The 15,749-nt window shown below is 42.4% G+C and overlaps 1 protein-coding gene across 4 annotated transcripts in view; it reads right to left on the reverse strand.

The window, feature by feature from the left end:
- pcnx1 (pecanex 1) overlaps nt 1–15,749 on the reverse strand; it is a 57,554-nt gene that overhangs the window by 22,796 nt on the left and 19,009 nt on the right. Inside the window, exons 8-20 of one of the 4 annotated variants that reach the window (XM_054795687.1) lie at nt 9,345–9,538; nt 7,177–7,270; nt 6,704–6,761; nt 6,287–6,519; nt 5,414–5,567; nt 5,311–5,343; nt 2,958–3,129; nt 2,498–2,608; nt 2,059–2,150; nt 1,871–1,980; nt 1,693–1,798; nt 1,528–1,620; nt 1,302–1,452 (exon numbers count right to left, since the gene is read on the reverse strand). In XM_054795687.1, the coding sequence (XP_054651662.1) occupies nt 1,302–1,452; nt 1,528–1,620; nt 1,693–1,798; nt 1,871–1,980; nt 2,059–2,150; nt 2,498–2,608; nt 2,958–3,129; nt 5,311–5,343; nt 5,414–5,567; nt 6,287–6,519; nt 6,704–6,761; nt 7,177–7,270; nt 9,345–9,538 (1,601 nt within the window). The remainder of the gene's footprint in view (nt 1–1,301; nt 1,453–1,527; nt 1,621–1,692; nt 1,799–1,870; nt 1,981–2,058; nt 2,151–2,497; nt 2,609–2,957; nt 3,130–5,310; nt 5,344–5,413; nt 5,568–6,286; nt 6,520–6,703; nt 6,762–7,176; nt 7,271–9,344; nt 9,539–15,749) is intronic. The other 3 variants (XM_054795688.1, XM_054795689.1, XM_054795690.1) reach the window with 3 other exon arrangements.

A 15,749-nucleotide genomic window follows, 5' to 3' on the forward strand; every position in this document is an offset into this window, starting at 1 on the left:
GGTTGTACTTAATTGAAGTATTTTAGAATGTACTCACGTTATTTTTCATCAATCCTCATCCACAAATCCATCAAAGTCCTCATCTTCTGTATTCCACACAAACAAAGCCGTCTTCTTTTCCGTTCGCTACTAGTCTGTTAACTTGTCAGTGTTATTCAGCTCCGAAGCAAAGAAGGAAACTTCTCCTGTTGCTTCTGCCAACTTTATTTATTGAACGCGGCCACCAGACAGCAGCTCAGAACACACACACATCTCTCAGCATCGTCTCTCCTTCCTGCTTGCCCACAAGGCAAAGGTTAAACAAGCCCCACTACATAGCTGTCCAGGCAATGCCTGTAAGAAATGACAGCGTTTATTTCCTGGTGTGCACTGGTCAATACTGTAATGCCGCTTGTTGTGGGGAAGGAGAGACTCACGTCGCCGATGCACTTTAATGGCTTTATTAACAGCGGAGAACACTGCAGGACTTTACATCCACGCCAACATAAACACACTTCCCAACTCTCTCCAAACTCACAGCTAGCACTGAGCCTAGCTCTCCTGCTCGGGACGCCCACCGTCACTTCCTGATGAACTAAAGCTGTAATGACACTCTGCCGTATACAGGTATATAGTAGCACAGCTTTGTTCTGTGGGTGGTGTAGAATAACAAGCCTAGTTGTTCTTTATAACTTTTATCCACAGTCCCACAGTGCCCTCTACTGGTCAACATGTAACAGTATAATTATTTGAATCTGCAAACACAACAAGCTTCTAATCACATACATGTTAATATGTGCTGCACAAATTCAAAATGGCCGCCTGCCTATAGCGGCCACTTTTGCAGTTTCCCTTTAGTGGCCGCTATAGACAAGTTTGACTGTATTTCATCTTTCTCGTAGTAAATTTTGTCAATATAGTTATGACTTTATTCCCATAATACTTTCATTTTACTCTCGTAATATTGTAACTTCTTCTGCAAGCTAATTTCCCAAAAAACGACAACTTTATTTGTGGTTTTGTTTCTTTCTCATAATACTTGGTCTCCCTTTCATATTTATGCTACTAAAATGACATTATTTAATCGTCATAATACTACATTATTCTTGTAAAATGATGTCTTTTTCTTGTTAGATGACACCTTTTTTCCTTCATATTTGGACTTTATTGTGGTTAAATGACAGCTGTGTTTTTAAATTATTTTCTGTTGTTTGGTTAAATCATATTTTTAGAATGTGCTGCAGGCCAATAAATAAAGTGCGGTGGGTTGTGGATGATGATGCTGATGAAGAAGAACAGTGTGTGGCAGCTAGCGTACTCACCCCTGACCTCAAACTGGTAGTACTCCTTGGTTTTGAGCAGCGGGTGTGAGAAGCAGTACCAGGGCAGCTGCTTGCGGACCTGGGGCAGCAGGTAGTGGGTGAGCAGGCCCACCGCGCCCAGCAAGGCATACAGCACGTAGCTCAGGAAGGGCTGTGAGGGACACAGAGACGAGGCGGTCGGTGTTTGTGCATTTGGCGTGATAGCTACCGCCCGGCGTGTGCGTACCTGCAGAGCGATGAAGACGGTGCTGACATGGATGGCGAAGTAAAGCACGGCGATGAGCACGCAGACGATCACGTCCGACTGCAGACGCTCGTTCTGAGATGGACACGGCGGGTGCACTGAGCGCTTTCATTTGAGCCGTAAGCGTGCACGTGCATCTTCACTCACCACTGAGGCCCTCAGCTTCTCGGGAAGGGGGTCCTGCACCTCTGACAGAGGGTCCTCGGGGTTGCTGTCTCTCAAGTTGGGCAAAATCTTTGACTGGATAAGCGATCTACATGGAAAAAGGAAAAACAGCGCTAGAGAGGGCGTCCCAGTACTTTTGCTGGGTTACGTGAGTGCTTACATGAGGACAGACGGGTCACTGCTCTGCCGGCTAAGGTGGTAGGACACGGCCACCAGGAGGCCGCAGAAGACGGAGAAGAGCACGGGGATGTGATGAGGCCCCCAGGTCTCCTGACACGTGACAAACGTAGCGCCAGTCATGATCGGCACTCGCTATGATGCCGTGTCCTGTTGTGCGTATGAGCTCACCTTCAGGGCGCCGTAGCAGAAAGCGTACAGCAGAGCCACAGTGACCACGCTGCGAAGGAAGCCATACAGCGCTGACAGGAGGCTGGTGGAGGCTGCCCAACAGGATGTTCACGTCAGTACTGCAACATTACTACACTGGATGCCCGCATGTACACCATTCACCTTTCAGTGTAAAGGTGACTGTAGGGGTGTTATTTCATGTCTAGAGGGCTCTAATCATGTTAAAAAGTGTATTTAGAAGGTGCTCAACAAGTTTTGTATGTCATAACATTGATTTACTTAAGTTATCGTGGTGTGGAAGCAATGAAGCGCCATAAAGAAGGAATTATTGTATAACGTCATTGCCAGGCCATAACATTAAGTTAGTAGAGAAGCAGACAGGATGAAGAGACGTGTCTGACACAAAGATAATACAATGTTAAGTACGTATGTGGCTCACCGTTGCCCCCAAAGACGTGGATATCCAGTTGCTCGAAGAGATACATGACGAAGGTGTTGACCTGTGGCAGCAGGCCCACGAAGAAGATGATGGGGAAACACAGCGTGAAGACTGCACATACACACAAGCAAGCACAATCATGATAAATCAGTCATTATAAATATTATGGGAATAAAGTCCAAACATTATGGAAATAAAGTAATAATATTATGGGACTAAAGTCATAATATTACGTGAATAAACTCATAATATTATGGGAATAAAGTCATAATATTACGTGAATAAACTCATAATATTATGGGAATAAAGTCATAACATTATCGAAATAAAGTCTAAATATTAAGGGAATAAAGTCTGCCAGACTGATTTTGTGTGGGTGGGTGGAGGCGGGGCGGCTAGCATACACACAGGGAGTGCAGAAGAGAAATGATAGGAGTAGATTGTCATATTTTCACCTCACCTATGACGAGGTCCCTGGCGCAGGCGAGGACGAGTGAGCCGGTGAGCGCCACGCCGTAGAGCGTGAAGCGGCAGGAGGCGGTCCTGAGGCTGCTGTAGTGGAAGAGCCAGATGAGAGCGCAGCACAGGCAGAAGTAGACGGGGCGGCTGTACGCGATGATGCGGTTGTGGCCCTGCACAGGCGGACAGATAAACAGCAGACGTTGAAAAGACAGACAAAAGAAGCAAAGGACGAATTCAGTTGTACTATTATACCTGTACACACACAAAACCATTCCACATGCATACCAATGATGAATGAAAGGGATATGCTCACTTTTGCCTTCAAAATAAGGTCAAAGGCTGCAAAACAATCCAACATGTAGCCATCGAAAGATGCAAGTGGCAGCATTTTGACAAAGAAGGTGAGAAAAGACGAAGAAATAACTCTTAGCATAACACCACGGCAGCGTGTGTGTTTATCTTTGGCAACAACAAAGGTAAAAGTAAGCCTTCATGCTCATGTGGCCTTTCGTTCTCTTACTACAGGGGTGTCCAAAGTGTTGCCCGGAGCCCAGTTGCCACACGTCGAAACACCTCTGTACTACAGAGTTGTCTTGGGCAGCAGAGCTGACTTCCTGTTTCCATGTAGAGTTGTGTCTCGCCACGTTGTAGTTCAAATGTTGTCGAGGTTATTTAAACATAAACAGTATTCATGAATAAATCATGCTGTTATGTGGTTGTTTAAAAACATGCATATTTCAGAACAGTCTACGTATTTTTGGCCTAAATTAGGCATTTTCAAGCATAAAAATGACAAAATGAACAAAAATATAAATATAAGGCATTCAGAAGACGTACAGCAGGGGTCTCAAACTCAATGTCACTGGGGGCCGCTGGAGATAGGGTCTGGCTGTGGCTGGGCCGCATGAAGTATTGGGAATGGTGCTGGGAATCTCAGGGTACCCCACAATACGGTATGATACGCGATGCACGGCTCCCGATAATGATAATATCTCGATACAGTGATAGGGTGAAACCAAAAAATAAATACATTTCATAGTTTGTATTTTGCTGCATTCAGCTGGGATAGGCTCCAGCTTACTCGTGACCCTAATAAAGACAAGCGGTACAAAAGGGGTGGAACTTTTGCAGCATATTTTAACCAGACTATAAGCAGCAAAGGTACAGAAAGAATGAGGATGTTTTAGCAACATAAGTGGAAACAGGATTTTAGTTTCGGTGTCTGAAAGCAGTCAAGCTATTTTAAACTCATTCAGAAAACACAACATCTCACGTCTCTCAAGTAGAGCAATGCTATCAAGTAGAATCATAACAAAAGGAAATATTTTTTATAGCATTTAAACCACTCCTCCATGTCTAGTCGCGGGCCGCAAAATATGACCCGACGGGCCATGAATGTCCCGCGAGCCGCGAGTTTGAGACCACTGACGCACAGGATTCAAACTGTGAATTTACCACAACAGTCACAATAATAATAACTTCATAATAATAATGATAATAATCATCATAAGAATAACTGTGGCAGCCATTACCCAGGACAAGCTAAAACCTAACTCTGAAACCCATACATCACTTCCTGTCCGCCAACTATTTATTGCGACACACATAAGCAGCAGTTTTCTTTATTCCTTATATGTCTTATGTTCTCTTATTATGTCTCCTATATTGGGTAATAGGAGTGTAAAGGTGACTATAGGGGTGTTATTTCATGTCTAGAGGGCTCTAATCATGTTAAAAAAAAAGCATATTTAAGAGGTGGTAAACAGGTTTTCTATGTCATACATGTCTCATTTTCTCTTATTATGTCTACTACAGTATATTGGGTAATAGGAGTGAAAAGGTGACTACTGCGGTGTTATTTCATGTCTAGAGCCCTTTAATCATGTTAGAAAATGTATTTAGAAGGTCTGTAAACAGGTTTTCTGTGCTCCAAATATTCCATTTATAAAGAAGGAATCCTACTTGGCGGAACTCCCACTCTTCACTTTTTTTTCCTCCCACAGTGTCCATAAAATAATGAAAGTGACATGTGCATGCTACTTTTCCACAGGTTTTGCATACAATGAGCGGCTATGGGCGCCGTTGTGCGTTGTAAACCCCAGCAGCTATTTAAAGCCACAGCGTCCGCAGCTGAGCGAGAGCGTAATTAATAAAAGACGGCGCCGCTGACGCACGCAGCTTTAACACACCACATCAAAAAAGGTATGAAATATTCAAGACAACATGTGTGCTATGTCTTTTGTTTGTTTACCTTTCATAAATAGTTACGCCTCCAGTAGCGTGTTCATGCATACGTGCTACGTATAGAAGGAAGGGAGGGCTGCAGGTGCCCCCACTAAAAGTATACTTACATGTCGAGGGGAGGAAGAGTCTGGTTGGACGCTCTGCCAATCCAAAAGGAAGAAAAAGTCAATCAAACGTTCTTGATGGGAATAAAGTGTGGGTAGAGTCCACCTTCAGTAAAGAATACTGGCAGCTTGCAATGACCAGGCAGAACTGGAAGACCCAGATGTCTGCAAAGAAGTCGTGAACCAGCAGCACCGAGCCCAGGAAAGCCACCAGCACCGCCAGCACCACAGCCAGCACGTTCTCCACAACCTCACGGTTCCTGGAAACACAATGGACACACATTACTAATACCATCAATAACGTCATTATAGGCAGTAAGCTTAGTTACATAAACACGACAGGGCATAGACAATACCTGCACACTATTCCCTAAACGCAACTCCTCCTTTACACCCCGTCATTCCCTCCTCACCCCACCCTGATAAGTACCATTCCTTATTTACAATTGCAATATTTTGCTATTTAGACCACAGAACAATCGTTTACCACCTTCTAAATACACTTTTTAACATGATTAGACATGAAATAACACGCATATAGTTACCTTTACAGTCCTATTACCCAATATAGTAGACATAATAAGAGAAAATAAGACATAGAAAACCTGTTTACCACCTTCTAAATACACTTTAACATAATTAGAGACCTCCAGACATGACATAACACCCCTATAGTAGACATAAGCGAAAATAAGACATAGAAAATGGGAATATAGTCATAATATTCAGAAAATAAATTTCTCAAAGAAACTTGAATAAAAATAAAATAATAAATAAATAACAAACATTGAAAAAAAAAAACAAGAGTAAAGAGTGAAGTTGATATTCATGTTTTGTCATGTCTATGAAAAAGCAGAGATGAACTACTGTATATATAAGTTGTTGACATATGTACATAGAAATATGAAATGTAGAGTAGTTGCACTGTGTTTCAGGTCATGGAAAGGTGTTACGTGATGGTGGGAAATGTACGACTCACCGGTCAAAGAGGGCCAGCAGCGTGAGTCGGTCGAAGTGCAGGCCGACCCACAGGTAAGGCATGAGCCACAGGCGGTAGTACTGCTTGGCCTTGCCGGCAGCCGTGGGCGCCGCCGGGTCGTCATGGCCCGGTGTCACGTCCTGGCGATCCGGGCTCAGATCGGCGTCCTGCTGCTCCAGAAGCTCCGGGTCCATGGTCAGGAGGCGGTTCAGGCGGATCTGAGGGAGGGAGAGCTGCCTCGCGGTCAGAGTAAATACAAACACATCCATACCCACTCCTCCTCGCCATCTGGACTGTCACTGCACAACAGCACCGCCACATGCTCTTCATTTCATACACAACATCATCATCATCATACAGCTCCACCGCCTCCTATGCCATCCACACACTCCCAAAACCTGCACAAATAATACTCACCAGGTCATGAGGGTAAAAGCGAACTGAGGTAGAACTGGAGAGGTGGGAGTCCGTGTCCCTGCAGGAACACAAGCAACACATTCCTGACCTACTCACTCTATTCACTTAGCCTCCCCACCCATGGCCACCTAAAATACACCACAATAATCCCTCCTTTATCACACGTCATTACTTCCACACCTACTATATAGGAGTGTAAAGGTGACTATAGGGGTGTTATTTCATGTCTAGAGGGCTCTAATCATGTTGAAATGTGTATTTGAAAAGGTGGTAAACAGGTTTTCTCTGTCTAGCTACCAAAAAATTCTGTGCCAAATCTTATTAGTGGCAGTTCAAAGTATTGGTGGCAGGCAGTAAATGACCATGTGTGTGGAAGGCAATCCGTACCTGGGGCAAAACAAAGCATCCATGCAGCTCTGCTACTGGACGCGGCCGTACCCAATGATGTGGCTAGATGCTCCGTGGGCACTTACCAAATGTTGTTGGAGGCTCGTCTGGTTGCGGGCTCAAAGTTGACCAGGGACACATCACAGCCGGCAGCCTCGTACAAGGAGGGCGTGAGTTTTCCTTCAAAACACACACATCAAAGCAGACATAAACATCCACGTCAAAGCAGACATAAACATCCATGTTAGAGCAGACATAAAAATCCACGTTAGAGCAGACATAAACATCCATGTTAGAGCAGACATAAACATCCACGTCAAAGCAGACATAAACATTCACGTCAGAGCAGACATAAACATCCACGTTAGAGCAGACATAAACATCCACGTCAAAGCAGACATAAACATCCACGTTAGAGCAGACATAAACATCCACATCAAAGCAGACATAAACATTCATGTAAAGCAGACATAAACATCCACGTCAAGTCAGACATAAACATTCATAATAAAGCAGACATAAACATCCACGTCAAAGCAGACATAAACATCCACATCAAAGCAGACAAACATCTACGTCAAAGCAGACATAAACATCCACGTCAAAGCAGACATAAACATCCACGTCAAGTCAGACGTAAACATTCATGATAAAGCAGACATAAACATCCACATCAAAGCAGACATAAACATCCACGTCAAGTCAGACATAAACATTCATAATAAAGCAGACATAAACATCCACGTCAAAGCAGACAAACATCCACGTCAAAGCAGACATAAACATTCATAATAAAGCAGACATAAACATTCACGTCAAAGCAGACATAAACATCCACGTCAAGTCAGACATAAACATTCATAATAAAGCAGACATAAACATCCACGTCAAAGCAGACAAACATCCACGTCAAAGCAGACATAAACATCCACGTCAAGTCAGACATAAACATTCATGATAAAGCAGACAAACATTCATGTTAAAGCAGACATAAACATCCACGTCAAAGCAGACATAAACATTCATGTTAGAGCAGACATAAACATTCATGTTAGAGCAGACATAAACATCCACGTCAAAGCAGACATAAACATTCATGTTAGAGCAGACATAAACATCCACATCAAAGCAGACATAAACATTCATGTTAGAGCAGACATAAACATTCATGATAAAGCAGACATAAACATCCACGTCAAAGCAGAACTGCAGAAGTGGCTCAACAAAGCCGGGCTTTGTGCTTAAGCTGCAGCTCAACAAAACCCAAGTTCCCCAAACAAAGTTAAACGGTACTGCAACAGTGGTTATCAACTTACTTTGTCAAGTCCTGTTCTCGGCTTTGTGCTCAGTGCACCTTCGCATACAAGGGGGTGTTTGACATATTATTGTACTTATACTACTAATCATGTTAAAAACGTGTATTTAGAAGGTGGTACACAGGTTTTCTATGTTTTATTTTCTCTTATTATGTCTACTATATAGGGTAATAGAAGTGTAAAGGTGACTATAGGGGTGTTATTTCATGTCTAGAGGGCTCTAATCATGTTAAAAGGGTATTTAGAAGGTGGTAAACAGGTTATCTAAGCTCTAACTACAATAATACTCCATTTATTAAAACTGAATCCTACTTCATGTAAATTGACTTCTCATAGTTGGGTCTGGAAGCAATTAACTGCCATAAATGAGGGATGACGTAGTTGTAAAGTGCAAAAAAACAACAATAAAAATGGGAATAAAAAAACAAAGAGTGAAGTTGATATGAATATTATGTTTTTTCAGCTATATGACAACGCTGTGATGCACTTTTTTCTTTTTTCTATGTGGCGCTCGCTGGAGGAGAAATGTTTGGACCTCCTGGTTTCCAAAGAGGGGATGATGTCATTTGAAAAGAATGCAAAAAGCAAGGTGTGATAGTTAGCCTTGAAAGATGCATTGACAAAGAAAAGAAAGAAAGAAGCGAAATGTTTGAGTCTGGAAGGTGCCTGAAGGTGGAGATCATCGTGATGACAAAGACCCTCACTGACAGCAGCAAGGGCTAGCATGCTAATCCAAGTCACGGCTTCAGAGCACGTAGACGCCGCTAAACGGTGCGTAGCTAAACGTGCAGGACGGCATTCTGATTAATGCAAGCAAGCCAGCTCATATTCGCCAAACATGGCGCTGCTTCACCCTGCATCACTACCACATCAACCAATCCCCCCCGGCAACCGCCACCCCACCTCAACACCACCTCTCCCGCTCCCAGGCTCCCTACCCAGGTCATCCTGCAAGCTGGTGGCACCGACGGTGGAGGCCTTGTCCTGAGAGCCGTCCAGGTGCGCGCTTCCGTTCCTGGCCAGCAGGGAGGCGCTCGTGCTCAGCACTGTCACCTGGGACGCCGTTTGAGAAGGCTGCTTTTTCACCTGGTAAGCGCAAGGCTGGGAGGCCTGGCTCAGGGCCTCCTGAAGACTGTGGGGAGAAGGAGGGGTGGGGTGGGGGGGGTGACATGTGAAGCAATGGAGGCTAGGTGGTCAGGGTGGCTACTCCGGCTGCCATGTCGGGGGTAACACATTAGTAAGTGTGTGAAGGAGATATCTCGCAGGTCTTTCCTTCCTGCACACCAGAATATAAACTGCTCCAAAAATCCGGTGCAATAACCGTGCAATAAAACTGTGGCTTGCTCAACATGTACACAGATGTAAACAGTGTATAGAACTTCTTGATTTGCATGACCTTGAATTTGCACTTTCTATGCTCTTGTGTGCTTTTTGTATTGTATTGTACTTTATTAATCCCACAGCAGGGAAATTCACTTGTTACAGCAGCAAGCAAGATACGCAAGTAAAGAATACATAGTGACTACAACATGGTTCAGGTGGTGCAGGTGTTGTAGAGCCTGACAGAGGTCGGTATGAAGGACCTGCGGAACCTCTCCTTCTTACACCGTGGGTGTAACAGTCTGCTGCTGATGAGAGGTGTTGTCCATGATGGATGTCAGCTTAGCCAACATCCTTCTCTCCCCCACTTCCTCCACGGAGTCCAAAGGACCGTCCAGGACAGAGCTCGCTCTCCTGATCAGCCTATTGATCCTGCTCCTGTCCCTGTCCGTGCTGCCCCCTCTCCAGCAGCCCACAGCATAGAAGATGGCTGAGGCCACCACAGAGTCATAGAAGGTCCGTAAAAGAGTCCTGCACACACCAAAGGACCTCAGTCTCCTCAGCAGGTGGAGGCGACTCTGGCCCTTCTTATAGAGGGCGTGGGTGTTGACGGACCAGTCCAGTTTGTTGGTAAAGTGAACACCCAGGAATTTGTAGCTGTCTACCAACTCTATGTCTATCTTTTGCTGCTGCAAACCTAGAATTTCCCCTTGGGGGACCAATAAAAACATATCTTACCTGAGCTTATCTGAAACACGAGCGGTGTCACAAGCTCCCACCACATTTAAATGTGACGGCGTGGGCACCGAGCCTCAGACGACGACAGACAAATGAATTTCACGGCTTGTACAAGACTGCCATGTGCACGCGTAGCAGGAAGAGGATTCACTCTCTGTGCACTGCTGTTTGTAAACAGAGTGAGACCTCTTGTCAGTCTCGCTGTGTCGGTGGGTGGAGGCGGTGCCGCTAGTGTACACACACAGAGTGCAGAAGAGCGTTCCGTCGTTGTACGAGGGAAAAATAAGGTCATTTTGTGAAATACTCAAGATTTTTTTTTTTTTACTATTATGACAAAATGTTAAAAAAAAATCAAATAAAAAAACATTTTCAGACAATTAAGTTAGGGGAAAAGTGATCAAATTATGGGAATAAAGTCAAAAAAATAAAAAAAAAACTGCAAAAATGGCTAAAAAAAGAGCAAGGAATGATGGATTTTTTTTTTTACCTATAGATGACAAAGCTGAGATGCTTTTTTCTTACAGCTGTTCTTTTCCATTTCTGTTCATGTATTTTATTTTTATTAATTTTCCAACTATTCCAACATTATTGTAAATGTTGTTCTTGTAATTACATAATGCTCCAACTTTTCCCACAACCTGATTTCTCCAAAATTATAATTTCATTTTATATTGTTTAGATTTTCTCATAACATTACTAATATTATTACAAATATAACATTTTGTCTTAAATATTTAAACTCTGTGCTACAAACATGACATTACTTTCCTTATAATATTACTAGTTTATTCTCGTAAAATTACAGCTTTTTTTTTCTTTTCTTTTGTTTTTTGTTTTTTTTAATTTTCCAACAAATTCTTTTACATTTTTTGGATATTAGGTCGGGGAAAAAGTTGCAATATTAAGGGAATAAAGTCCTTATGCTAATGGTAATAGGTGAATTCATGTTGAACATGCACACAATGACAGTGGAGCTCATCACATCACACAACTCCCAATTGTGCATGTCCAAGAAGGAGTAGGAAGAAGCAAAGCTTATTTAATCCAACCCCTCATCAGTTTCACATCAGCTGCAATACATTGGTTCAATGTACAACCAACCTTATCATGGTAAGAAATTGATAATAGCTGATGAAATAGTTGACAGAGACTCAGTTTGACGGTGAGTGAGTACAGACAAGGAACCCACCGAAAATGAAGAGTTTGTAGTCAGTGCAAGACTGGTTAGACATAGCATTGTACGTGCACAGTGGTTCACGTGTCTTCTTCCTTCTACTTGAGAAACATCAACTGCTTGTACTGTTTCTTGAAATCGCTCACTTTAGTGCATCGTTTGAGTTCCTTCCTTATTCCCTTCCACAACTTGATTCCACACACAGAAATGCTGAAGGTTTTTAGTGTCGTCCGTGCATAGAAGTGTTTTAGCTTTCTTTTGTCCCTAAGATCATATTTCTCCTCTTTTCTTGAGAAGAATTGTTTTACGTTTTTGGGTAAGATGTTATAGTTTGATAGTTTACCAGATCAGCCAATTTGAATCATTGTGATTTTCTTTATGCATAGTTAATGAGTGTAGTGTACTCTTATAGTTGTTCTCCACACAATAAGTTAGTTATGCTAATACCAGAGAACAGTAGAGCGTATGGAGTGATTTTTGGTCTAGGAGTAATTTTGCTTTATTCAGTATTGAGGTATTTCTAGCCACTTTATTTTTCATGTGAGATTTCCAGTTCATATTATTATCTATTGTCACCCCGAGAAATGTATTTTCGTTCATTCTGTCAATGTCTGTGCCTTCCATTTGCATTTGGATCATTTTTGATGCTGTTCTTACCAAATAGCATCATTTTAGTTGTACTTAGGTTTTACAGATATTCTAGTATTATCTTTTTAGTATAGTTCATTCCTCTGTGATGTTTTCCATGAGTTCCTGAGTGTTACCTCCACAGCAGAATGCTTGTATCGTCTGCAAATAATACCAAGTTCAAGTCCTTCGCACCTTTACAGAGGTCGTTTAAAAATAGATTAAACCGTTTTTGTCCCAGTATTGACCCTTGAGGTACGCCGCACGATACCTTCAAGCTCGCAGATGTACTTTCTCCTGGCTTCTCCTGTCTGCTAAGTAACCCAGTTCAAAGCTAATCCTCTGATTCCAGATCTTTCTAGTTTTGTGATTAGGATGTTGGGGTGAATTGTATCAAAGGCTTTTGTCAAATCCATAAATACTGCAGCTGCAAGCTTTCTGTGGTGTACAGCATTGGTCATTCCCTCAGTGACTTCCATTAGTGCCATGGAAGTTGAAATGTTAGTTCCTCATGCGTATTGGCTGTCCGCTAGTAATTCATTCTTATTAATACATTTGTCCAACCTGTTGTTGAATAGCTTTTCAATGGTTTTTGAAAATTGGGGTCATAAGGAGACTGGTCGCTAGTTTGGAACTAGATTGGAACTACTTTAGCTGTTTTCATTGAGTTAGGGAATTGGCCAGTCTGGAATGCTAAATTACTGACGTACAGTCGTCTATTCTGATCAATATTGAAATCTCCGCCTACAAAAATAGTTTTTTGACTGATATCTGTAAATGTTATGTAATTACGAGAAGAAAGTTCAAACAGCTGGAAAATAAAACAAAACAACAGCAGATATGAAAAAACAGCTGTCATTTTACTAGAATAAAGTTAAAGACAAAAGAAAGTCATATTCTAACGAGAAAAAACGTTGCAGTTATACAAGAGAATAAAACAATGGCATTTTAGTAGCATAAAGTTGAAATATTAAAGAAAAAAAAAAATATATATATATATTAAAAGGAATAATATTTTGGGAAAATGTCAACGACGTAAAATAAAGTTGCAATTTTGGGGAAATTAGGTCAGGGAAAATGGCGGAATATTATGGGAATCAAGTCATAATTAGGAAAGGAAAGTTCAAACATTTGTAATATAAAAAAACCCCAGCAGAAATGGAAAAGATGTAATTTTATGAGAATAAAATAAAAAAAGACAAAAAAAATCAAATTCTAACAAGAAAAAAAGTTGCAAGATTAGAAGGAAAATAATGTAATTTTAATAGCATGGATGGGAAATTAGGTCAGGGGAAAAAAAAAAATTTGATATTATGAGAATGCACTCCAAATATTATGGGAATAAAGCCATAATTACAAGAATAAAATGTACAAGAATGTTGAAATGGTCGGAAAATAAAGAAAACAAACAAGAAACAGCTGTAACTTTACGTGAATGTAATTGGAATATTATAAGGAAAATGGTGTCATTTTAACAGCATGGAGTGAACTATTCAAGAAGAAAAAAAATTGTTTTGAATTCATAATCTAAACAAAATAAAAATAAACTTGTAATTTTTGGGAAATTAGGTCAGGGAAAAAGTTGTAATATGAGAATTAAGTCCAGGTATTATGGGAACATAGTCATAATTACGAGAAGAACATTTACAAGAAGGAAGTGGAAATAGTTGTAAAATTACAAAAAAAACAAACAAAAAATAACAACAGAAAAGGCAAAATCCAGCTGTAATTACGAGACTATTTTTTATTATTACATTTATTTGTACTATTTAAATTACAATTTGTATTATTTAAATTTATTATTCAATTTACGAGAATAAATTGGTTATATTATACGGAAAATAATGTCATTTGAGTAGCATGGAGTTAAAATATTCAAGAATAGATATCTTATTTTTCTTAAGGAGTAATATTATGACAAAATGTAAACAGTATAAAACAAATTGGTATTCTCTCGAGGGCAGTACTAGAGCGTGCTCTTTCCCTTGTCCTGCTGGGGTACTTCCAGGCTCAGTGAGACCTGGAGGAGTGTGATTAGGAGGAATGGCCTCCCTGATCGTTCCATGATGGACTTTGTGGTCATGTCATCACGACTGTCGCCGCATGTTTTGGACACTTGGGTAAAAAGAGTTGGCTCTGATGGTGGGAGAGGATTTAGGGTTTAGCTTTGGCGACTGCTGAGGCAAAAACCTGGAATTGGGAGCAGTTTGGGGAGGCCATGGAGAATGACTTCTATATGTCTTTGAAGATATTCTGGACCACCATCCGCTTTCTCAGTTGGGAGAAGCAGTGCACAGTCAACACTGTAAGGTGGGATGGTGTGCTGCTGACCCCAATTTGAGATGTGGATCGGTGGAAGGAACATTTCAAAGACCTCCTCAATACCACCAACACATCTTCCAGTGAGGAAGCAGCACCTGGGGACTCTCCAGAGGGCTCTTCCATCTTTGTGGTGGAGGTTGATGAGGTGGTGGTCCCCCTTTTCAAGAAGAGGGACCAGAGAGTGTGTTCCAACTATGGTGGGATCACACTCCTCAGCCTTCCTGGTAAGGTCTATTCAGGGGTTCTGGAGAGGACGATCCACCAGATAGTTGAATCTCAGATCCAGGAGGAGCAGTGTGGTTTTGGTCCTGGTCGTGGAACTGTGGACCAGCTCTACACTCTCAGCAGGGTCCTTGAGGGTGCATGGGAGTTTGCCCAACCAGTCTACATGTGTTTAGTGGACTTGCAGAAGGCATTCCACCATGTTCCTGCAGTAATTCTGTGGGGATATTCTGGGAATATGGGGTACCGGACCACCTAATTCAGACATTTTGTTCCCTGTGTGACCAGTGTCAGAGTTTGGCATTGCCGGCAATAAGTCAGACGCGTTTCTAGTGAGGGTTGGACTCCGCCAGGGTTGCCCTTTTGTCACGGATTCTGTTACTTTTATGGACAGAATTTCTAGGCACAGCCAGGCTATTGAGGGGTTGCGGTTTGGTGGCTGCAGGATTGGGTCTCTGCTTTTTGGAGATGATGTGGTCACCGCTGGCTTCATCGAGCCGTGACCTTCAACTCTCACTGGATCCGTTCGCAGCAGAGTGTGAAGCGGCCGGGATGAGAATCAGCACCTCCAAGTCTGAGTCCATGGTTCTTGATCGGAAAAGGGTGGCGTGCCATCTCCGGGTCAGGGATGAGATCCTGCCCCAAGTACCTTGAGGTCTTCAAGTTCACGAGTGATGGAACGTGAGATGGACAGGCGGATTGGTGCGGCGTCTGCAGTAATGCAGACTCTCCATCAGTCCATTGTGGTGAAGACGGAGCTGAGCCGAAAGTCAAAGCTCTCAATTTACCCCCCCATCTACGTTCCGACCCTCACCTATGGCCATGAGCTTTGGGTAGTGACCCAAAGGACAAGATGGCGGGTACAAGCGGCCGAGCAGGAAGACCCAGGACACGGAGAGACTATGTCGCCCAAGTGCATCAGGATCAGGATCTGCCGGGT

This window comes from Dunckerocampus dactyliophorus, chromosome 13 (genome assembly GCF_027744805.1).
Source record: "Dunckerocampus dactyliophorus isolate RoL2022-P2 chromosome 13, RoL_Ddac_1.1, whole genome shotgun sequence".
Taxonomy (NCBI): Eukaryota; Metazoa; Chordata; class Actinopteri; order Syngnathiformes; family Syngnathidae; genus Dunckerocampus; species Dunckerocampus dactyliophorus.